This window comes from Mauremys reevesii, linkage group 1, assembly GCF_016161935.1.
Source record: "Mauremys reevesii isolate NIE-2019 linkage group 1, ASM1616193v1, whole genome shotgun sequence".
NCBI classification, from domain to species: Eukaryota; Metazoa; Chordata; order Testudines; family Geoemydidae; genus Mauremys; species Mauremys reevesii.
This window is the reverse complement of record NC_052623.1, coordinates 306,398,170-306,423,102: the sequence shown is the minus strand read 5'-3', so window position 1 is coordinate 306,423,102 and position 24,933 is coordinate 306,398,170. Positions and strand designations below refer to the sequence as shown.

Genomic DNA, 24,933 nt, shown 5'->3' with positions numbered 1-24,933 from the left:
TCTGAGCTCACCTATCCTGTCTGAGGCAATGGCTACAAGGAATGCAATATTTATGGATAGGAGACACATGGAACATATAGCTAATAGCTTGAAGAGAGGCTTGAAAGAGGTTTAAGTCTCACTGAAGAGTAGGTTCTGATTAAACTCCTTCAGAATCTGCTAATTAGTGGGTGAGCAAAAACTGATTAACCATGTAAAGGTGGTACTCACGGACTGGTGCCAGTGTACCCATAAAGAGTTAATGGAAAGACCCACTCTTTTAAGTGGAAAAAGGTAGTCCAGAATAAGGGGAATACACACATTCTCTGAGAATATACATTTTTGATGTGCCCAGATAAACGCTTCCACTTTAAGTTACATTTTCTAGTGGAATCCTTTCTACTATTAGTAAGAATGCTTTGCACAGCCTCAGAACAAAAACATTCTAGAGTTCACACCTGACACTGGGTTCACTCACCACTGAGATGCCTCTTCCTGGCTGCTCCGGGGATTAGCTCTCTCCAGGTCCAATGCCCCCTTCTATTGCATGTTCATGTGCCCTACTGCCACCCCCCCCCTCTCTCTCTCTATGACCCAGGATGCGCTCTCTTCATGATTTGGCTGCTGATGTACAGGATGGAGTGTTCTCCATCAATGTCCTGTGAAAGTATTGCACCAAGACCCACATCTGTCTGCAATGTGAATCATCTTGAGAAGTCCAGATGTGAGAGCACTGGTTACCAATTTAGCTGTTCTTTCAGTCTTAAATGCCATGTCACAGGCTTCAGATCACTGAATATTCTTAGGGCTCATGTCCTTTATCAAGGGGTCGCGATGATGGTGAAACTCAATACATAGTGCCTGTAGTACCCAGTGAGGCCCAGGATGTGGCACACTGGCTTTTTTGTGGTTGGTATGTGGCATTGCTCCACATCTTGTATATTACCAATTAGCGACTTCAGATGTCCACCCCCACACTTTTTTGCTGAGGTAAGTCACCTCTTGGCTGGCCAGTTTGCAGTTGGCCAGGTTGGCAGTTAGTCCTGCCTCTGAGGAATTTCAGTTTTGCGGTGAGGTGTCTTAGGTGATTGTTCCAGTCATAACTATAAATGACAATATTGTCAATATATTCTGTGATGTACCATCCATGCAGTTGAAATACATAGTCCACGAGGCACTGGAATGTGGCCATGGCTCCGTGAATGCCGAAGGCCATAGTCTTAAATTGGTAGAGACCAAACCGTATATTGAATGCTGTCTTCTCTTATTCTTCAGTTGTGAAAGGTATCTGCCAATAACATTTCATAAGGTCAAGAGTGGATAAATACCTGGCAGCCCCATACCTGTCTAGCAACTCATCTACTCATGCAACAAATTTCTATAGTACATTTGCTCTCTGGAAATCAATGCAGAATCAGGTTAACCTGTCAGGCTTCAGTAAAAACACGACGGGGCTCCCCTACTCACTAGGGGATTCCTCAACCACCCCTAAATCTAACGGGGCCTATAGTTCTAGGCGGACTGTCTCCCACGTCTTTTGTGGCAGAGGTCATAGACTCTCAGACCTTTTTTCCCAGTTCACGATCTATGTGATGGTAAGCCAGGTGGATGCATCTTGGCAGCACTGAAAATACTGAGGGGAAGGCTTCCATCAGCTGTCGTAATTGTTGTTTTTGTTCAGGTTGGACTTCTTCCACTCTAATTTATGGCCTAACGGTACCTGTGGGCCGAGCTCAGGTTCAGGTGAATCTGATGCTATGAGGAGGCCTTCCTGGTCCTACCAGGGCATTAGCAGATTCATGTGATAGAGCTACAGGAGAATCTCAGAGTTCAGGACACCTCAGGAATGGAGGTTGTTCGTAACTCTGAACAAGATGTTACAGACTTCAGCCACAGGAGAGTTGGGGCTGCAGCCACAAGGTGTTTGGGGGGGGGGGGTGTCAGGGCTCTGGGCAGGAGAGGGAGGTTGGGGCTTCTGACCTTTGGGGCACCAGAGCTCCAGGAGGACGGCTCAGGGCTTCTGCTCTGGGGGAGCACCAGGGCTCAGGGCTTTAGACCGGGACAGAGCGCTGGAGCACAGAGGGCACTGGGGCTCCGCACAGAGGGCACTGGGGCTCCCCACAGATTCACTCCCAGTTTCAGCCGGGGGAGGGTGCATCAGGGCTTGGGGCTTTAGTTACAGGGGGAGTGCTGGAGCTGAAACCATTTACCATTTTCTTTATCAACCGGAGTGGATATATGGTGTTGCTGTCCAGATCTCTCAAAGGCAATCTGGACAACCAAAGAATAAAGGAGCAGGATGAGAAAACAGAAATTCCATCCCCTTGTGTGTGACAAAATATCCGTTCCCACCTCACTTCAGGGGTAGGGACACAAATGGCAGGAGAATGCTAGACAGTTCTAGCTGGTTCCAGAATGGCATTATTAACAGGAAGCACTATCAAGCTGGAGCCAGATGAATGGAGCATGTCCAGGAGTTTGTGCTAAGGAATCTGAACTTCCATAAAGTGAGATCTGTAGCTCCTCTGCAACCTTTCATAATAGTTCCTGGAACTGCTTATGGTCAAGATGGAGAGGGGGAGGTAGAGATATTGTAGTGATTGCTTAATTCGGAGATTGACAAAAACAGTCTCACCAGTACTGATGAAATTGACAGTTCCAGCTCATACTCTTCCTCTTCCATGGGGTCAGGAGGAAGCTCTGGCTGTCCACTTGGAGAGGAAGGGTGGAGTGACCCACTAGTGATCTGTGTGATGTTCCCATCTAGTGTTATTGGGACCGGTGATCTGCTAGGTCACTCTAATCCTTGACTGTGGGAGCCAGCCTTACCCTGTTCTGCTGTGAGAACCCCCTCTCCTAGAATGTTCACGCACAGCCTCTGGCATGTAAGCTGCTCCCAGCTACTTGCAACCAAATGACACTAGCCAATACCTCCGATCCCAGACACAACCCTAGGAACCTCCATCTTGCAGTGTCCAGTTATGCCTGCTGGATGCTGCAAACTTATATGAGTGCATCAATTTAACATGTACCAGGCTTGTTATCCCAAGGAGAGTCTCTGACACGCTTCAAACCAAACGCACTGCTTCAGGTAGAATAAACAAATATTTATTAACTATAAAGATAGATTTTAAGTGATTATAAATCAAAATCTAAGTCAGATTTGGTCAAATGAAATAAAAGTAAAACGCATTCTAAGCTGATCTTAACTTCGTAGAGCACAATAGGGAAAGTTCTGCAGTCTGTCCACACTGACAGGTTCAAGCACACTGGCATGGCCACATTTGTGGCATTGGGAGTGGTTCATTATGGGAATCTATCCCAGCATGCAAGTGACTGCAACGTGCCTTTCAAATGGGGGTGGGATGGAGTGTGACAGGGACTGTGTTGTGTGTATGTGGGAAGAGAGTGAGTGAGTTTTTGGGGTGCTGAGAGTGTGTCAGCATGCTGTCTTGTAAGTTCAGACCCCCTTCCCCGCCTGCCTCTCTCTCACTCACTCAAAGCAAACAGTAAATGTTTGCTTTTTCCTCGGAGCTGATCAGCAGCTGGCTTCTCCGAAACGAAGCTTTGAAAGGGCATTTCTGCATTCGTGCAGCTGATTTCACAACAATGACAAGAGTGGCCACTTGACTTAGAGGGGTTATGGGACGTTTCCGGAGACTGATCACAGCGCAGTAACGCAACACCTCGTTCATACTGGAGCTGCGGCACTCCAGTGGGGGCGCAGCAAACGTTATTCCACTCGCCGAGGTGGAGTACCAGCAGCACTGTAGCTATGGAGAGACAGCGCTGTACGTGCCTTGCTAGTGTGGACGGGGAGTGAGCTAGGGCACCTGGGGCTGCTTTATTGTGCTGTAACTTGCAAGTGTAGCCAAGGCCTTAGATGCTTCTCACCACAGGCTGGCTGGTTGCACTTCAGCCAGGCTCTCCCCTTTGATCAGCTCTTCAGTTGTTTGGTGTGGTGTCTGTAGATGTAGGTGGAAGAGATGTCCTTTCTTCCCTCTTGGCTTTACCTCCTCCCCTTCAGAATCAAGTGAGCATTACCTCATCGCAGTTCCAAACTGACCAAAGGAAGGGGGGTGACTCCCTCGAGAGTCTAACAGACTCTTTTGTTGCTGCCTAGGCCAGTGTCCTTTGTTGCTGTGAGGCTGGGCTGGGTTTGTCCCATCCATACCCTGATGAGGTGTGAACTGCCCCCTGCTTCTGGAGAGTTTTTGCCTGGGCTTGCTTTAAGCCATGAGGATACATTTTCAGCCTCATAACTATATACTTGAAATTATAACCTATAACATCACTAACAACAATGCTCGGTATATCATGAGCCTTCCGAAGACACCCAAGACAAACTTTACATTGAATACCACACAATCATTTTACAAGGATGAATATGGGGGTATAGGCTGTTCCCTCTAGGTACAAAGCATCACAGACTGTGTCAACTCTACAATGTGGTACAGGTCCCACAATCCCCAGTTTGGCCAGTAAGGTGGGTCACAGGGTGATTATGGAGGTCCCCATAGCATGGGGTACCAATGGTTTTGAGGCAGGTAATAGGATGCAGGTTGGTCCGGGTCCCACCTGGGAAGGCATGCTTCAAAAGAGGAGAAGTCAGTTCATCAGGTGCTTCAGAGTCTCCTGAGAAAATAAATGCCAATTCTGGATCCACTGACAGTACTGAGAGTTCCACTGGAGGGAAGCTAAGGCTAGATGATATGGGAGGAGTCTCTCTCCTATTCTAAGTTGCATCTTGTGGGTGGACTCAGGACCTGTCTCATAAGCAAAGGACTTGATGGTGATCAAGACTGGTGATCTGGGCAAACAATAATGTCCTCAGGTGGAGCATAAGACTTTGCTCTCCCTTAAGTGTCAGACATCCTGTCAGTCCAAACTGAAGAGGCTGGAGCAGTTACTGTTTGTGTCATAGTCAGGTGAGGCAGAGCCAGTATCGTTGATGGTGGAGGCTCTCAATGGTCGCCTTTTGTTCTCGAAGTTTAGGGTTGGTTGGTGCCAGAGGCATTGTTGCCACTGGAGTGTGGTCTGGTGCTGACAAAGCCCTGGATTTATGGACTTTCTTGTCATGATCCTAAGACTTAGGATGTTCTAAGTCCTCCTGGGCTGAGTGGAAAGACTTGCTCAACTTAGGCAGGGTTGTATCCAACTTCCTTGAAGTGTATTTAGAGGATTTGCTTTTGGGTTTATGAGAACATTCCCTGTCCTCCTAACAAGACCCTACAGAGGTTCTCGGGGGAGGGGGGGGCGGTAGTTTCCCTCTCTCCTAAATGAGACCGTGCACCAGGAGGGGCACTCTATGCTGAGTCAGGCTGAAGTATGGAGTGGGCCCCCAGCCTGGGTCCGATTGCAACTTCAAAGTCTTCTCCATTAAAGCTTCTTAAGGTGGAGTTCCTGCACTTCACGGGTGCAGCTGAGCAAAGAGCTTCAAATACTGCACCTTGCCACAATGCGATTTCCCCAAGGCAGTACAGGCAGCTGCGATAACCATCACTGACTGAGAAGCACAGATTTTGAAGCCTAGATTCTAGGAGATAGGCGGGGGGTGAAGGGAAGGGAGGGTGGAATTCCCCAGCATTAACTATAAAACTTGGTTTAAGCTACTGGATAAAGTTCTAAAAATATGTATTTACAGATAGAAGAGTAAATGAAGATGAAGTTCTGGACACTGGAGGCTCCAACAAAGGCCACACAGTGATGAAAAGGAACTGGAAACGCAATTGGTCTGCTCCACCCTTTATCTCCTTGGTTGGATGCATAATTGGATGCATGAGAAGAGCAATGGTGCTTGCATGGACCAATGGACATTGCTTTCAAGAATTCTCTGACTCCGGAAATATGAAGCACAGTGAAAGACACACAGGGAGTAGCGCTTGAAGGCAAACCTATAATTTCACATCTTCCTACAGATTTTATAACATATGCCCTCCTGCTGAAACTGCTCTAAATTGTATTCTGTAATTAGTGCAAAGCAGCCTTCTATTCTGACCCTGTTTTTCTTTTCCTTTCAATACCTTTGAGATTTTATAATAAATATTGTATGCTCATGAAAAACATTCACATGCATATTTTGTTTATGGAGATATGTTTATTGTTGCCTTCAATGTTTGTTGGAAATATGGATATTACTACAAAAAGTGTCTCTGAGAAACCCCATTAAAAATTAGCCTTAAGCATGAAGGAAAAATATACATTCAGCGGTGCCAATCCTGAGTGAAGATTTTTTCCACACATAGGAAGCAAAACCAATAAAATTGGAGGACCTCTTATTGCTTTTCATACATTTCTTCCTGCCTGGCAACTGGTGAAATTTAGGTGAGAAGAATATAATTACCTAATTAAAATGCAAGCATGACTTCAAGGTTCACAGTCCTATTCTTTCAAATAAATATCTCAGGTTCATTAGTGACTAGAAGTTTCAGGGCCTCAGTTTTAGTGTTCATCAATAGAAAGGACCCTTTGCCATCCTGGTGGAGCATCATTGAATCAGAGCAGGGTATTGACCATTGAATAATCAATGTTAGTTCCATTCCTGAAAAACATAAGCTTTCCTTGAAGATCTCCAATCCATACTTAGCTATCATTAACATGATATCTGATATCCCATGTTAAAGTGGCATGGCTGAAGCCACAAAACTAAGTGGAGCCTGCAGTGAGCAGGAATCATAATTCAGGCCTTCAGCTCTTCAGTCATTTATTCAAGATTTACAATTCAGTCTAGACAAGGTCATTTCTTCTAAGAAGTCAGAACAGAAATTTATTCACTTAGGGCAGGCAGCCTGGTCTCTGGGATTTTCCAAAATTACATAAGAACTTTTTCTGAGAAAAATCTTTAAAGTTTAAAGTCTTCCCCTAGACAAATACAAATCCTATTGATCAATCCAATGTCTACTTATACCCATTGAAGGGGTCACTCCCTTTGACATGGCAGTCAAGAAGCTAGAGGGTCCACTCAGATAGCATTAGTAATGATTTCCCTCCAGGTAGTTTCATCCATTCTGTGATATACTGGTAGGCTATAGCAGTTTTTTAGAATGGGTTCTCAACCTGGGGAGGTCGGGAGGTTATTACATGGGAGGCCGTGAGCTGTCAGCCTCCACCCCAAACCCCGCTTTGCCTCCAGCATTTATAATGGTGTTAAATATATAAAAAAGTGTTTTTAATTTATAGGGGGGGGGGGTCACACTCAGAGGCTGGCTGTGTGAAAGGGGTCACCAGTACAAAAGTTTGAGAACCACTGGACTAGAAGAAATGGTCACCTCCAAAATTACTTATTTTCACAAACAGAAAAATTCAACAAGTTGTGGGACTCACTGCTTCTTTTAAGGTACCTTTACCAACAGTACATTAAGATTCCTTGGGTTATAACCAGAAATATAACAACTTGTGGCTTCACCCATAGGGTAGATCTTTTAACAAATATTTTCTTGCTTTCAATGGAGTCATTGTCTCAGTAATGCTGCGGAAAAGGCACTTGATGGCATAGTTACAGAGAGAGCATCTCACTACCAAGAATTTTGTCAGAGCCAGTCTCCATCTACTTCTAAAGGTTTTTTCTACCTATTACTGTTCCTACTATGCTTCAAGATTGGCTATTCCAAACCTTGACCAGTTATTCATTTTGGAACTATTGCCTACAAAATCTTCCTCAGTTGAGAAAGACCACAAGGTCTAACTGGGGCTCTGACTGTCCCAGAGAACATTCTTTCAATAGGAAGATTAGCCTTTTTACAGAAGTGTAGAATATGACCATCTCAGATTGGATGGTCTCTAGAATGTGCAAGAAGGTCCACAAGAGTTTTTCCTTTCTCTTCCCCTTCAAGCCAATCCTCCTGACCCCCAGTCCTCTAGAAAAATTAAGGGTATATATAGAGCCACCACCAAGGATCTGTAGCTAAAAGCCAGATATATATGCCATTTACTGTCTAGAACCCCAAAGCTGACAGACAGATATTTTTAGAGTGTCTACATGGGTGAGGTGGAATATCTTTTATTGGACCATCTGTTGGTGAGAGAGAGATGTTTTTGAGCTTAGATAGTGCTCTTCTTTGGGTCATATTTTGCGATATATCTTAGGTCAAAAATCAGTGAATCAATCTATGTCCAAAGATTCTAAATCAAAGCCATCTATCAGTATGGATATTAGTAAAGGTAGAAATGGAGGATGCCTACTTGCACATCATAACAGCAGATGGTGGTGCAAAGTAACAAATTCTCACAGAGAAGGGCATATTAGCTCATGAAGTTTTTTTATTTAAACACAGAAGTAGGAAGACTTTCTAGTCATTCAGAGATTTACAAAATAATTTTTCTCTTGCTATAATCCCCTCTGTTCTTCAATCCAACAAAAAGTATTGAGAGATGGAGATGGAGGCCATCTCCCCAGGATCTCCATAAGGAGATGGTGAAAACTGTGTGTGTTCTTTTTGGCAGAAGATCTCCCTCTCCATCCACCCTTGGCTGCCTCTCCAAAGCTTCTTTCCTGCACCTTGCAAAAGCCTTCAGGTACTATGTGTCACTTGGGGGACACTTCTTCATCAAGATCTAGAACATATCCCACCTACTTTCCTAGGAGTGAAAACCTCCTTCAAGTGATAGCAGTTCTTTTCAGGGACATGAATCTGAGAACCAAAGTGGTAACTGGCATTCTGAATGCCAGTCTCATCAACTAGAGAGCTCCCATGAGTGTACAAAGGAAAATTATTCAGCAAAAATTCTCCCTATATATCACTTATCTAGGAAGGAAGAGAGTTGTGTAAAAACTAGAGCAGAGTTGGGAGATCTTCCGTCACACACAAGTTTTAGTTTGTAGAGATACCTAAATACTATTCAATGAATCAGGAACACGGGGGTGGGGTTGGGGGTGGGGGTGTGTGTGTCAGTCAAATTGATCACTAGCATAATCAAGTATAATTTATTATTTCAAACAAATAGCACCCACTTACGCTAGCAGTGAAATTGGCCCTGGAGTTCAAAGAGATATTAGAGCACAGCCTATTTCCTTTACAAGTGGAGCTATGATACTTAACCAATACTAAATTTAGTTTAAGTGTCAAAGAGAACCTCTCATAGCTGTTGGCTGTTGTGTTAGAGAAGACCAACCTGATGGAAGATTCTCTTGCCTAGAGAACTGTATACTCAGTAGACCTTGGTTTTGATTTATTCTCTGCAAAGAAGGATCAATCTGAGATAGATATTCTCTTTTTCAGGGAAACCAGTAATATATCTTCTAAAAAAGGTCCTCAGTAGTCAGAACTTTGGCCACAGCCACTGTTGTGACAATTGGGCCTACAAATTTTCAAGAATTGTGAGCTCAACTAAAAAGTATGTAAAAGTTTATATGGTGTTAAAATAAACTATAACAAACGTTGATGGGAAAAGGTACAAAAGGGAGACAGAATAACTAAATTAGGCTAAACAAGGTAAAACTGAGATGATTCAAGGACTGTACTGAAATTATGCATTAAAAAACAGATGTGGAGCCAGAAGTTAATGAGCCAAAATTGGTACATCGGATACTAGGCCTAATTGGTGGGCAAAATAATAAGGGGAGGGGCTATTCTACTCATCAATGCCTTTCTGGGTCCTTAAAAGAAAGCTTTTGTGGGGAAAATATGAAAGAACAGAAATACATAACACACACTTAAAACAACAGACGGAGACTACTGAACCAAACTTTATCATCACGGCTGCCACTACCGTCTCCTGGGACTTCATCATCCTCATCTGGAACGATGACCACACCAGGCCAGAGAGAAGGAGCCAGAGGACATCACAAGCCTATCAGCTGCAGCTGAATCCCAAACAACTACCTGGGATGAAAGGATTTTAACAGCAGCAACAGATCCAGCTCTTGCTCATCTAAACTAACTTTTTTCTAAAAAAGATAGTTACTGCCATCATTAATACCATCAAAGACTGTCAAACAAGGTTTTTTTCCTTCTAAAACTCTCTCCATCCTGAAGGGAAAGGGAACAAGACATTTTAAAATGAAAGTCTTATTTAATACTTCATATTGTAAATGCTTTAACTGTTTTTCCTTCTCTTCTCTATCTTTAATATAAGGTTAAAGGGCGATTTAATGATGTTTGTGCCATGGTACTAAGCAGGCTGACATCTCTGTACACCAAATCCCTGGACCTTGTTCAACTTGTTTAATGTTTGACAGTGACTGGGTTACACCACCACCTTTGGCCCATTTATTCTAACACTACCTTTTCTGCTTATGTAGCCCAGGCTAACACCAAGTGGCTCTTTGTCTTTCTTCAGTGGCTAGACTAGCTACTTTCTTTGCTAGTACCTTGAACTAATGGAATTGGTAATTTATATCTCCGGGTGGGTTGTCTGCCAGGTTTGAACACAGAATCTCTGAATTTAAAAGCAGGAGCCTCTACCTCTAGAGCCAGAGGACCAGGCTGATTAGTTCAATGAAGTAGCATATTCATAGATTATTATTTGTTAACTCTACCCCAATTTTCCACATGTGACATGTTGGGCAAGTCATTTAAGTTGTAAATCTTATTTCCTTACCTACAAAATGGGAATAATATTTACCTAATGCATACAGATGGATATGGGAGGTTAAAATGTTTGTAAAGAACTTGTTCGTAACAGACTTGCAAAGTATTATTCCTTATTTTAACTAAATGCTAGATTGATTGTATTGCTTTTCATTAAAATGGTGTTAGGAGAGGGTTGTTGGTTTTGTTTGTTTTAGTCTTCAATTAGGCTCAAATTTGTGGCTTTTGTTTACACTACTTTTCTTTTTCCTCCTTCTGCTACAGAAATATTGCCTTGAAATACTTGTGAAGCAGGAAGGGGAAAAAAAAAGTCAAGCTGTCCTACTTACTAGCAGGTGCAATATATACCTTCAAATGAGACTCATGCTTCTGAAGTCAGGTAAGAAACAATATCCAACCTTTTATAGCTCTACTCTTCCAGTGACATTTCCAACAACCTCAAATCTTACCAATTTGCTAAGAGAATGTGTTGCTAGCTAAACATGCCTAGCATTGGACTAGTACATTATCCAATAAATGCATTAACATTTTGAACTTATCTCCAGAACTAGCTTTTCCTAGTGATCAAACCCACTACGAATGTGGTAACATGCAATTGTCAGGGGAAAAATTGATTTCATCTACCTCTGCTATGACTTCTGCTACTCCAAAGGAAATTGGTTTCAGCCCTTCTTTCTAGTAGACAGTAGTAGTATCAGAAGGCATGTAAGGGAGAGAGAAATAGATTAGATACAGAGAGAGGGGAAAAAAGTGGATTTTAATGAAGGCACACACTTGACAGGTCTATCACTAGCTCCCTCCTATATTTCATAAGCACAGCTAGCTGCATGATCTGGGAAGTCTTCCCGCTTTTGGGAAGAGGAGAGAAAGAACTAAAAATACAAAGGGCATGTCACTGGGTGGGCTCCCTCACCCTGGACTTCCCTTTGCAAGCAGTCCTCACACATTCTTATGTAAATTCACCACAGTGCACTTTATTTTCAATGTTTTATGCAGCTTCATGTCCCATCACCATAAGGCTTTCCCCAAGTTTCAGCAGACCCCTGAGGCATGGAGGGGAGGGAAGGGAAAGATATCTCACCTCTGTGAGGTCCTGAGTGTCTTTGCCCTTCTTCCCAGCCTCTCTTTCCCCTTCTGCCTTCCTGTCTCCAGTTTAACAGTCCCCAGCTGACAAGTTAATCCTCACGTTAACTGGTTAATCATCCAGACCTAATCAATTGCCTCCCTATTTGTGCACTTTGTAAGCGTCCCCACATGTGCCAGAGTGGTGAGGCAACCTTAGGCTATTTCTGCCACAGGACAGAGCTACACCACTGTGTGGAGCTTGGAAGACATGTCCTGGGGCTATAGAGGGGTGTGTGTGTCGGGGGCGGGGGAAGCATGAGCTACCTATCCATTCTATTTTACATGGCTAGATAAAATGCACTGCCTCTGACCACATTAAAAAAAAACCACACATCTAAAGTTCAGAATACTGCATAATCTTAAATTGCTCGAACTATATCATCTATGCCATACAACATCAAATAGCTAGAGAAACACATACAGTAGGGTAACATTTTAGATCATAATCTTGATTGTTTCAAGACTAGTCACTGCATCAAAACTTAAAATTAAGCCTTTGAAGATAACCTTTTTCCTATCGCTAATCCTAAGAGTCAATATTTTACACTGCAGATTTTGACATGGTATTACTTGGTACAGATTTTGATTGCTTCTATTATGCAGACTTTGAAATTCAGAAGTAAAAAAATAAATCACACCTTACTATTGTATATTTCAGTACTTCCTTATGCCAGCCATAATTAGTGGCAGAAAACAGGATGACAAAACATTGAATTATTTTACACCTTTACAGTGAATTAACTGCATCTCATTCTTTTTGTTTTTGAAACAGTGGACAATCAATGCACAAAGGAACTTATTTACATGGAGCATCATCACATTCATCTTTGTTGGATCATCTCATGTAACCATGCAAAATGCTTGGCTGATGAAGGTTGGTGCAGACTTAGAATGTAACAGATGATGATCAGTTATTATGCAGAGAACAGTAAAAGAAAAATAGCTAACAATGAGTTACAATGTTAGGTTTTTACATTCTACAAACTGAGTAAAGATGGAGTAGACCTTCCTTATGAATTTACAGAGTTGAAGAAAGGACTTGGTTTAAACCAACTAAAAACTTCTTCAGAGATTATGGAAGTGAGGCTGGTTTAAAGTATAGTTATAATGTTATCAGTAGAGAGAGTCAGAGCTCCTTACTTCGCTGATTATTTTTTTTAACTCTGCCATCAGCACTGTCACACCACTTTTGCTATAGAAGAGCAAACATTCTGATGTGTTTCATGTATCCACAGGCATGGCAAGCTAACTTTTGGTTACGTAATCATTGTTCTTTACACCTCTTACATCACCCCAATACTACAACTTAATTACAAACTCTAAGTGGAGTATGCAGTGCTGGCAATTTTACATAAATGGAGTATATCTGATATAGAAAATTTTGAGTAACAATGAGCAATCCAGTTACATTCTTTTTACAATCACTTTTCTGATAATAACCACACTTTAAAACTGCTCTTGCAGATGCTCAGGATTGCTTTCATTTGATATTAGATTATACCTCTTAGTAGTCAATTCCATGCTAACTAACTAAATAAATCAATGACTGCCTACTTCTCTAGGCAGAAAAGACCACTTGTTGCGGGTGCTGAATAGTCAACTTATACTAAATTTAATAAGGTTCTGATTTAGTGAACTATAGGTATCAGATCACTATTTGATGTTTGCAAAGAGTACTGAAATATGTTAATATTCATTTTGTTTTAAAATTTCATAAAGGATCTTGCATTGAGATTCACTATTGCTTACTTTAAACAGATTCAGCTCTCTTGTAATCCATTAACTCTTTTCCATATAGCTCCACCTAACAAATTGTAAAAAGTAAAACTTAGAAGAATGCATCTTTCTTTGTAAGAATTAACATTCATTACTTGAACATCTAACCCCACCCCAGCCAAAAACATTTATGAAATTTAAAATGCGATGTTTTAAAAGGTATTAAAATATGATCAGAAAATTGGAATGAAGAAATGTCTAGTAAGGTAAAGCATAATACATTTTAACCAAGTCAGTAGTTGTCCATTTGAAATAACCTATAATTAACATTGGATTTTTAGAAGTTTAACAGTAACACCAAGGAATGAGGTATGTAAGTTTTTAGATATCACATCAGACTTTCATTTTATGCAACTAACTGTATTTCACAACTCGCATCTTACAAAATAGACAGTACCATTGTGCCTGTAGAAGTACTGCATTAAAAAACAGAAAGATACATTACTACAAGAAACCACCAAACATCACAATTGTCAGGGTCTACAAAAATCCATTATTTTAGCTATCAGGATGCATCATATGAAGATATTTTAGGGCTGGATTCACTACCAAAAAAAGTCCATCCCACTTTCACATTGGCCCAAAAATACATATTTTGAATGAAACACAAAGAGAAGAGAGAATTACTGGGATGTGAATGGGCTTCCTTTGGACAGGAGCCAGATACATTTTTGTATTGAATCTGACCCTATAATTTAAATCTATATATGGATTTTTTTGTGCATTAAAAAAAACTCCAACACCTACTTGTAAACAAAAATGCGAAATCTGTATTCATAAAAATATTTTATTGGTTATTTTACATAATACCGGGTGGGACTGTAAATATTTTTGCTCTGTATCAGTATATTGCTAAATGCATAAATTTTGACAGTTTATGCCAGAAAATAGGGTACTGCATTTTTTCTTATGACTGATGCTACAGTATTTAATAAAGGGCCAATTCAAAATCAAAGAAGCTGATCTAAGAACAAAATGTGATAGTATTCCTTATTTCCTTACTCCTGTGCAACATAGTATTTTTCTACTACACTGATATGCGACTATGACACTGGGCAAGTTTGGGGCAAGGAAATAATGCTAAGCAGAAATGAAAACTGTACTAAAAAGTTATTTTTAAAGCTTTTCCAGAATTTCAGATTTTAAAATTTTACTTTTTGCCAAATGCTTAGTCATTTGAGATTTGATATCGGTTATAGAACACAGACACTACCAGTGTCTAAGGACAATGTAGTACTGTATCTGAATTATAAAGCTAAATAACCAATGCTCATAATATGTTCACTCTTTTTGTTCGTAAACATTACAATGTGTTTTAAGTGTGAAAAAATATTGGTAACACCAGCAACATAATTCAGTAACAGTAATTTAGTAAACGATGTCAAACATTGGCAAAAATTCATACAAATGTTTTATTTAATAACATTTTTCCTATTTAAGCACACCAAGTACCAGCAGGTGTTTTTAAGAAGATAATAATTATGAAAATTCTCTTGCAGCAATAGTTGATTAAGTTGATCTTTGATTTGCATACATATAACTGTTTCACAATTCTCAAATAATACATATTTAGGCAGCTTGAACTATGTTATAAAAATTTTAATTCAGTACATGCCAATAGTAGAGACTCCAAGAGTTGTGTTAGAATTCACTAAACTAAAAGTGAAAATGGACTTACCAATAACACTGCATAATGAACATTCAAACCACATTTTCATGGCACCTTTAAATGTGAAGATTAAAAAGTTAGTCTGAAAATGCTTTGTAGGCATTTGTAGATTGCATTTAAATTATTATTTCTACTGCTTCACTTCACTTTTGTAAAACTGCATAAATTATGTTCCAGTAAACATATCAATTGTGCATGGATAATCTGTCATGAAAATGTGGTAGCTGTTGGCAGAAGTTGTGTATTTGCATGTTTTGAAGAGAAGAGACTAAAGAAACTGGAGAAAATAAACTTTAATGAGATTCTCCATTCAACGATGAGGCTTCTCCTCTGGGCGAAGATGACCTGGACATTCCCCTCTCTGTATTGTCAGAGCTAGAACCACTCTGACTGTGTTGATCTGCAGATGCAGTACTGGAAGCAGGTGGTGACTTAGTTTTCTCCTTAAAGTCTGTAATAATGACTGTCAGATCTCCAACGGTAACTTCCAAATGCTGGGCACTACTCCGATCCACATTTTTCAATCTTGGCCTAAATAAAACACAATCAAATTAAAAGCTAGAAGCTTCCGCATCCCATAATCCCCTTGCCACTCCAATTTTTAGTGATCTTTGTAGAAAACGTATAACTTAGTGAAATACTGCACACAGCAATATTATGAATACATAAAATGAGAATGTACCACATAGCTAGCAACTCTATACTGTAATATTTAAATTTTTCTTCACCTCTAAGTAATTTGATTTGAACAGGGCCCCCTGGATAATGTGATTAAGGGGGAGTCACAAAACTGTACTCCACATTTTAAAATTTTTGCTGTTAAAAAATTACAGTATATACTCGTTCATTAGCCGATTCATTTATAAGCCGACCCCTCCCCCCCCCCACCAAATGGATAGGTAAAATCAGCAAAAACTGTATGACCCTTTCATAAGCTGACCCTATACTTCAGGGGTTGGAAAACTTTGGCTCCCAGCCCATTAGGGTAAGCCGCTGGTGGGTTGGGAAGTTTTGTTTACCTGGAGCGTTCACAGGCACGGAGCGCCTCAGCTCCCAGTGGCCGCAGTTTGCTGTTCCCAGGCAATGGGAGCTATGGGAAATGGCGCCATTTCCCGCAGCTACCATTAACCAGGAACAGCAAACCGCGGCCACTGGGAGCTGAGGGGCTCTGTGCCTGCAGACGCTCCAAGTAAACAGCACTACAATGTATTAGATATTCAATTCAATGATTCCATAGAGTTTAAAATCATCAAATTTTGGTGTAGACCCGTTTATAAGCTGACCCCTGCTCTTTGATGCGTCACTTTTTTACCAAAAATATTCGGCTTATGAACGAGTATATACGGTAAATCTCTAGCCTTCATGGCTGCAACAAATGTTCAAAATGTGACCCCACAGTCATATCAGTGTCACCAGACAGCCTGAAACAACAGCCCTGAGAAGCATGAACTTCTCCATTCATCTCAGTGGGCGCTGACTTTAAGTTCTTAGTATGCAGAAACCAGCTTCCATGTCCTCTAACCAGTTGTTTCTAAACTTCTACTGTGCAGGTACAGTAACTCCTCACTTAAAGTCATCCTGGTTAACGTTGTTTCGTTGCTGATCAATTAGGGAACATGCTCGTTTAAAGTTGACAATGCTCCCTTCTAACGTCATTTGGCAGCGGCCTGCTTCGTCTACTGCTTACAGGAAGAGCAGCCCCTTGCAGCTAGCTGTGGGGGCCTGGAACCAAGGGTGGACCAGCAGCCCCCTAAGTTCCCTGTGCAGCAGCTTCTTGCAGTTCAGCTGTGTCCCTCCCCACACTGCCATGTGCTGCTCCTGCCTTCTACCTTGGAGCTGCTCCCCGAGACTCCTGCTTGCTGTGCCGGGGGGGGAGGGAGGGTGGGAAGGAAAAGGGGGGCTAATGTCAGGGTGTCCCCTTCCCCCCTGCTCCTGCACCCCGCTTACCCCATCTTCCATAGAGCAGGAGAGACACACCAGAGCTGCGGTCTCAGCAAGCGGATCTAATTAACAAGGCAGTGTACTTAAGGGAAATGTGCGCATCTCCCTCCATTCCTGCTGCCTTGCAGAGTGAGAGAATTAACCCTTGAGGGCTCAGCCAATTGCTAGTTCATCATTTAGCAGTAAGGGAAATATCCCACCCTGACTCCTTCACCTCAACCAAGCTTCACAATCATCATCACTGTGTACCAGTATTAAGCTGTTTGTTTAAAACTGTGTGTGTGTGTGGTGTGTGAGAGAGAGAAAGAAATTTCCCTGGAACCTAACCCCCTCGTTTACATTATTTCTTATGGGGAAATTAGATTCGCTTAACATCATTTCGCTTAAAGTCGCATTTTTCAGGAACATAACTACAACGTTAAGTGAGGAGTTACTGTATTATCAAATACAAATTCTGCAGCACACTGAAAATTTAAAATTTGGAATGGGCATCATGTAAATAGAATTTAAATTTTAAAATAATTTACACACAAAACACTATGACAACAGGAATGGAGTCTGGGTTCTCTGATGCATAATTTAATCCTAATATCCTGCATAGGACACAGGGCCACAAACTCTGGTTTGATTTCTACTTTTTTTTTTTTTTTTTTTTTTAAAAAGACCACAACAGAACATTTAAACTATATTCCATCAACTTGGTCTTTACAGGTGCTAGTGCAATGGGTGATCTAGGCCTGCAAAACTAAGTTGCTAGTTTTGTGTGTATGTGCCAGGTGACCAATCATGTCACCACAGCAGCTGAAAATGCCTGCTGACAACAGCAGCACAGCGCACAGCAAGCTTTTTAAAACTGACCTACAGAACCTATATTTGATTCCACAACTCTCTCCAGGCCAAGCTTGGAAGTAAAGAAATTAACATGAAACCAAGATTTGGCAGGTGTGCTCCTAAAAGCAAATCTTAACCCTCACCTCGCCTACACAGGGATTTAGAGCCCTGCCTCAAGTAGAACTGACGCTGAGTCACCTCACCCCACCTTTTGCACTCCCACGCAGCCAAGAGTTGAAGCTGCATAAGAGTACACAGGGAGCCCAATGCGACTCTTGCCCCAAGGCTGAACTGGCATTAATAAAAAGCCTAACTGGTTGCTCGAAGATGTGGGAGTGTAGAGGAAGGATTCACTTTTGCCAGCCTGAATGGGCTGCATGCCAGAGAGAAAATTTAGGCCTTACTGTATGCAGATTTTGTTATACATATTTCTGGAAACAACATTTAAAGGAGCTCCTTTAAAAAAAATCTCAGTACAAAGAATTGCTTGAAAAATTAATAATGAAGAGAAATCAACCTACTGGTTTCCACAGTCAAACACTCAACTATTACATATAAGTAAAAAAAAGTATTATCTGATTTTGGCTCGATTGGGTTCTGATTAAGAATGCTCACCTTAGTTTCTATGTGGATTACTTAAAAGAGCATTTTTTTTAAACAATATTCCCAGCCAGAGGTGTGCACATGGGAGGGCAAGCAGTGGCACGGGCCCCTTTCAATAATTGGCAAGGTCACAGAGCTCTGCTCAGTCTCTCTACCATGGCCCTGGGGTGTATAGAGCTCTGTGACTCCACCACAGCCAAGTCCTTGTGGATCTATGTATTCAAATGGCTCCACGGCACGTGGATTTTCATTGAAGTGGTGAGTGTTTATTTCTATGTATGTGATGTACGTGTGTGTCCTGATATGGTTTAATGTGTGTGTTTAATGTGCCCTTCCAAAAGCGGTCACATTTAAATTCCTGTGCACATTTCCGTTCCCAGCCCTTGCAATATCACCTTCTCTCACTTCTCATGTAATAAGACTATTTAACCTTCAGCATTCCCACATAATTGTTACTATTCATAACAATATCTCTAAAGAAACTAACTTACAAATGTTACACTCTAGCCAGCCAAAATGTATAATTAGAAATAAGACAAACATTACAAAAATCCTTTATCCCAGCTCTGTTCCATTTCCTTCCTGTTGAACAAAATAGTCCCAACCTTTTCAACGTAAATTTGGGGAGTATTCTTTACTCCTTCTGGAGCAGTCCCTGAATAACACTAAAGGTCCTGTTTCATCCAATGCATGGAAAATGTCTGCTACTTCTCTGCAGAAGTGATTCCATAGAATCTTCCTTGGCTGAACTCTGCGTCACAGACTGCAACACTTCCAAAACACACAGTGACACTATTTCCCTATGCCCCCCCCCCCCCAAAAAAACACAAAATTTGGCAACGCTGACACAAATTAATGAAAAAAATTTCTGTATCACCAAATCTGTATTTTTGAGTGAAAAATTTCACCCAGTTCTACTTGTGTCTAACATCCTACATTTTTTCTTCCAACTGCAGGCTGCTCCTAGTCCATGGCAAGATCAAGACTTTGCGGCTACTTGCTTGAACTGTCATATTTCAGACTGGTATTCTAAGAGTCCAAGATATCCTTCAGTATCTCAATCCACTGCATTTGTTTTCAGCTTCATAAGTCAGTTTGGTCTCCAAAAGTCGCTATTCTAGCCTTTGTTCCTTATGCCAAATTCTGCATGAATATCAACAACTCTACCTTGCATACTTCTCCAGAACCTTATATTCCCTTTTCTCATCCAATTCTGTATAAAAACTAGTCACTTTCCTCTTCTCCTGGTTTACTGGAACGTTATAGCTTCCATTTTTCTGTCTACAAATCACTTTGCTAGATGAGGAAAACTCTGTCCCTTTACTGACAATACCTAATTTTCCCTCTCCTATTTAGTCTCCATCTTGTGGTCAAAACTACAAACTGCAAGATTGCTTCACATTAAACAACAGCATCATAAAACAATGAAACTTCAACAAATATTTAGTCTAATTTTAAAATGACTTAAGAGAACACTTACACCAGTGATGAAAAATGTGCATCATTTAATATTTTACAAATACCAACAACTTTTAATTTACCTGGTTTTCTTATGACTGTTCTTTTTGCTAGTTGTTTCCTTTTCACTTTTTTCCTTTTCTACTTTGTCTTTTTTCTCTTTCTTTGATTGTGTAGGGGGCACAAATTGCTGAGTAACCTGTTGTGCAACCAGCTGAGAGACAGGTCGAGGTTTCCTGTGAACACATATATATTTATTATTTAGATTTTATAGTGTCAGTCTTATACTCTACATTTCACTGTAAATAATTCAAGACTGTTAAACACCTCAAACTGCCAACAGTTCATAGTAATAGCATCTCCAATTCAAACTCACTGTATCCTACTCATTAGCCTACTAATCCACCAGAAGAGACAAATTTTAAGGATTTAGAGACAGGGCTTTGTGGAATGTGTGAAAAGGTGTATCAACCCTGCACTGGCATCATAAGAGTTAACCTAATACTTTGGGCACAGGAGGCCACACCCCGAAGCCATTGCTGGGCATGCTCCCAATGAAGGGAGCATATAAAAGTATGCAGCTCAGCTCAGTCTGGGCTGGCTGAGGAGGAGAGAGGACATGTGCTGTAGGCTGCTGCTAAGAAGCCACCAGAGCTCCAAATCACTGAGGCAGAGCATCCTGACTATGCCGCGAGACCCTAGTCGACCTCAGAGACCAGAGAGGATGATGAGCCACTATCAACAAGGAGCTACAGAATCGAGATTAATGGTAGAAAGTGACCCATGGTACACGTTTGGGCATACTAAAACCAGAACCCTATGCCAGGGTACCTGGTTGTCACAGGGCCCTGGGCTGGAACCCAGTGGAGTATGGAGGCCCCTACCCTCCCCACAATTGCCCTTAGCCACTATTGCCGCTAGAGAGGGCAGCTCCTTAGACTTGCTGTTGGGCAACCACTGCCACCAAGAGAGAGGCGGCCCCCATAGACTGTTGCTGTGGGACAATTTGGCCACCGAAGTAAGTGGCCAGTTATTGGACTTTCACTGCTAGGCGATGTGGCCGCTGAAGTATGAGGTCCCTTTTTGGACCCCAGCTGACTCACTGACGCTGTGTGCCCAGAAAATTAATATATGTAGACACACCAAAGGTGGTGATCTCACAAAGAATGCCCTGTCAGCAGCACCCACCTCTTTAATTTAAAGGTCCCCAGTTTGAGCACATCTGCGGATAGCAAAAGCAGTAATATCACATGGGGAAAGAGCTGATCTTTCAGCTCACTAGATCCCAAGCCATTGTGGGCTTTATAGATTAAATCCTATACCCTTGAACTCCACACAGAAACTTCTGTGTTATATATTTTGTAATAAAAATAAAAAATAAAGCTGAAATCAAAATGAAACATTTTAATTGGCTAGATCAAAAAAAAAATTCAGATTTTTCTTTTGCAGAATTTTGAAATTTTCAGGTTTCATTATGATTCTAAAAACAAAATTTCCATCTTTTGCGTAGCTCTAGATATTCCTTAGAAAAATAAGCATTGTGAAACCATGAGCATTGTACAATAACATTCAGAAAATACAAAGCAGTTGTTAAATCAAGCTTGAAATGGCTCATGAGCTGCATGCAGCTCTCTTTAAAGTGTGGCTCGCAGAGCACACCACACACACCCCCTCCCATTCTGCACCTACCAAGACTGAACGGGGGGAGCTCGGGGCTTCTGCCCTGTGGTGGAGTGGTGGGACTAGGGGCTTCTGAATTGCAAGGAGGGGAGTCTAAGGGCTTCAGCCCTACAAGGAGGTGTCGGGACAGAAGCCCTGTGCCCCAGCAGGCACCGCCCCACAGGGCAGCTTGTGTTTTGTTTTGTGGCTCTTGAATTTCTGAAGATTATTGAATGCGGCTTGGGGGGGGAGGGGTAATCAGTCAGTTTGGCCACTCCTGAGTCTCTACCGATTGGAGAGAGCTCTCTCACCAACATAGTGCTGACCACACCACTGCTTATGTCAGTGTAACTTATGTTGCTCAGAAGGGTGGCTTATTCATACCCCTGAGTGACATAAGTTATGCCAACAGAAACTGTAGTGTAGACATAGCCTTATTTATTTTAGCCTGCAGGTTCACTTCTTCAGCATTTGTTGTTTGGTGCAACAGTAATTGAAATAGCAAACAGAATGCCAATGTAACTGCCTTCAGCAAGTTATAGTATTTTCAGTAACTACCATTATTGTTAAGGTTACATATAGAGTTCCACTGTCAAGCTGAGAGGCCAGAGTGCTGGAGACACAATTAGACTGATACAATGGACAGAAATTGAAACCTAGGTTCACCCAACACCCAGACATGGAGTAAAAACACCAGAACAACAAATGGAGGTAGAAAAATAGCACCCAATTAGTCAGTGAGAACTATACAGTTTATGTCAGAAAGCAAAACATATGACTATTTTCTTTGGGGCCAGGTGGCGTACATTTGCACTTGATATTGGCATGTAGTGCATGGTTGTCAGAGCATCTTGAGGCCAGAACTGCTGAACTAAAATAGCAGACAGTAGCTGAAATATTTATATGGAAATAGCTACATAGATTTTTCAAGGTCACAAGGGACCATTGTGATTAGGCTCACCTTCTGCTTAACACAAGCCATAGGACTTCCTCGTTTACCCCTGCTTTAGATCCAATAACTGTGCTTGAACTAGAGTACACTTTTAGAAAAAAAACCACGTCTTGATTTAAAAATGTCCACTGATGGAAACATCACAAACCTTGGTAAGTTGTTCCTATGATTAATTATCCTCACCATTAATAAATAAATAATTTTTAAAAAGGTGCTCCTTACTTTTAATCTGAATTTGCCTAGCTTCAGTTTACAGCCATTGGCTCTTGCAAGACCTTTTTCTGCTAGAGTAAGAACCTTCTATTATCAAACTTCTGTCCCCCTTGTAAGTACTTATAAACTGTGATCAAGTCACTTCTTAACCTTCTCTTTGGTAAGATAAATTGCATTATAATGGAAGATTTAAGGAGTTCATATTCTCTAATCCTTTAATCATTCTCACGGCTATTCTCTGAACTCTCTCCAATTTTTCAACATTCTTCTTGAAGTATGAACACCAAATCTAGACAGTATTCCAAGGATCACATTAACCCTTTTGGCCCCAGTGTCGCACTGGGAACTCATGTTCAAGTGATTATGCACCATGACCCCCATATCTTTTTCAGTCTCATTACCTCCCAGGATAAATCTCCCATCTTTTAAGTGTGGCCTACATTCTTTGTTCCTAGATAGATGACCCTTATGTTTGGCTGTACTGAAATGCATACCGTTTGCCTAAACTCAGATTTCCAAGTGATCCAGGTTACTCTGCATCAGTAACCCATCATCTTCATTATTTACTATTCTCACAATCTTTGTCTCATCTGCAAACTTTATCAGTAACAATTTTATGGTTCCCCCCCCCCCCAAACTCCTTGATAAAAACTTGCATAGAAAGAACCAATCCCTCTGGAATCCCACTAGAAACATAGCCACGCAACAATAATGTCCCATTTATAATTACATTTTGGGACCAGTTTTTAATCCTTTTAATGTTCTAGTTTATTAGGCAAGAGGTCAAATACCAAGTCAAATGCCTTCTGGAATAAGTATATTACATCAACTCTTAAGATTACAAGTTTACTTGATAAAGGTGTCAAAAAAGATAGTCAAACTAAGGTGATATTTATCTTCTGTAAATCCATGTTGATTGGCATTAATTATATTACTGTGCTTTAATTCTTTATTAAGCGAATCCCATTTCAGCCACTCCATGATTTTGCCCAGCATCAATGTCAGGCTGGGTCATTCCTTTTACCCTTTTTAAATCCTGGCACATTAACATTCTTTCAGTCCTCTAGACTGTCCCCAGTGTCCCAAGACTGATTGAAAAAAAATCAACATTACCCATTTGGAGACCTCTTCGGCAACCTATTGGATGCAAGTTATCTAAACCTACTGATTTCAAAAACCATGAGAATCCCAGCAGGAGTAGACATACATGCACTAGTTCTCCTCAAGCTAACACAGGATTTCTCAAACAGGGGTTGCTGCTTGTGTAGGGAAATCCCCTGGCGGGCCGGGCCAGTGTGTTTATCTGCTCCGTCCGTGGGTCCGGCTGATCGCGGCTCCCACTGGCTGCAGCGGGCCGGGCCAGTGTGTTTACCTGCCTCATCCGCAGGTCCGGCCGATCGCAGCTCCCACTGGCTGAGCTAACACAACAAACAGCAGTGTGGTCACAGAAGCATGACAAATAGCAGTGTCTCAGGCTACCCACCCAAGTATGTACCCAGGGGGTCAAGCAGGATTGTACTCAGGCAGCTCACCTGAGCCACTACCCATGCCGCTATAGCCACACTGCTATTTTTAGGTGCTAATACAAGCAAAGCTAGCACAGATATGTCTACCGATACTGAGCATCGCTCCTCCCAGCTGCTGTATAGACATACCTTCAGGTACTGTGTGTGAGGGTGAAAAGTATTTCGGTATCATCAGATGATATAAATGCATCATCTGGCTTCTTGCTAAATACAGAACAAATATTTATTTAAAACTTTTTCCTTTTTTACATCATTATTATTATTTCTGCCATGTCCCTCTAGTAATGTTAGAATTGTTTTGTACTTGATATACTTAAACACCTTTTTATTGTCCTTAATGCTTCTGACAGATTTCTCCATGTGTCCTTCTGCTTCCCTTATCAATTTTCTACACTTCCTAAACTTCTAATCTACATTCAATACTATCAACTTCTTCATTCTTCTATTTTATTTTTATATTACACACACACACACACACACACACACCCCTTTAAGCCAGGCTTTTTTTTTATTTGCTTTAAAATCAGTGCAACCTTTTCTCTGTGGGATTCAGGCATCTACTAAAATGTTCTTAAACAATTCCCAATTATCATTCACATTTTTCTGTTTAAAGTTCTTTCTCCAGGTGATTCAGCTTAAATATTTTCAACTTTGTAAATTTGACCCTTTTAA

The 24,933-nt window shown here is 41.3% G+C and overlaps 1 protein-coding gene and 1 long non-coding RNA gene across 9 annotated transcripts in view; one reads left to right on the top strand and one right to left on the bottom strand.

Annotated features, from left to right (window-relative positions):
• Positions 1-6,535, top strand: part of LOC120386455 — a 33,202-nt gene extending 26,667 nt beyond the window's left edge. Inside the window, exon 9 of one of the 3 annotated variants that reach the window (XR_005589720.1) lies at positions 5,624-6,535. This is a non-coding gene — a long non-coding RNA (uncharacterized LOC120386455). The remainder of the gene's footprint in view (positions 1-5,623) is intronic. The other 2 variants (XR_005589723.1, XR_005589719.1) reach the window with 2 other exon arrangements.
• An 8,818-nt stretch (positions 6,536-15,353) lies between these two features.
• Positions 15,354-24,933, bottom strand: part of YAF2 (YY1 associated factor 2) — a 57,583-nt gene continuing 48,003 nt past the window's right edge. For all 6 annotated transcript variants that reach the window (XM_039505756.1, XM_039505730.1, XM_039505766.1 and 3 more), the window contains 2 exons: positions 19,995-20,147; positions 15,354-15,609 (listed from right to left, as the gene is read on the bottom strand). In XM_039505756.1, coding sequence (XP_039361690.1) covers positions 15,372-15,609; positions 19,995-20,147 — 391 coding nt within the window. In that variant the 3' untranslated portion in view covers positions 15,354-15,371. The remainder of the gene's footprint in view (positions 15,610-19,994; positions 20,148-24,933) is intronic.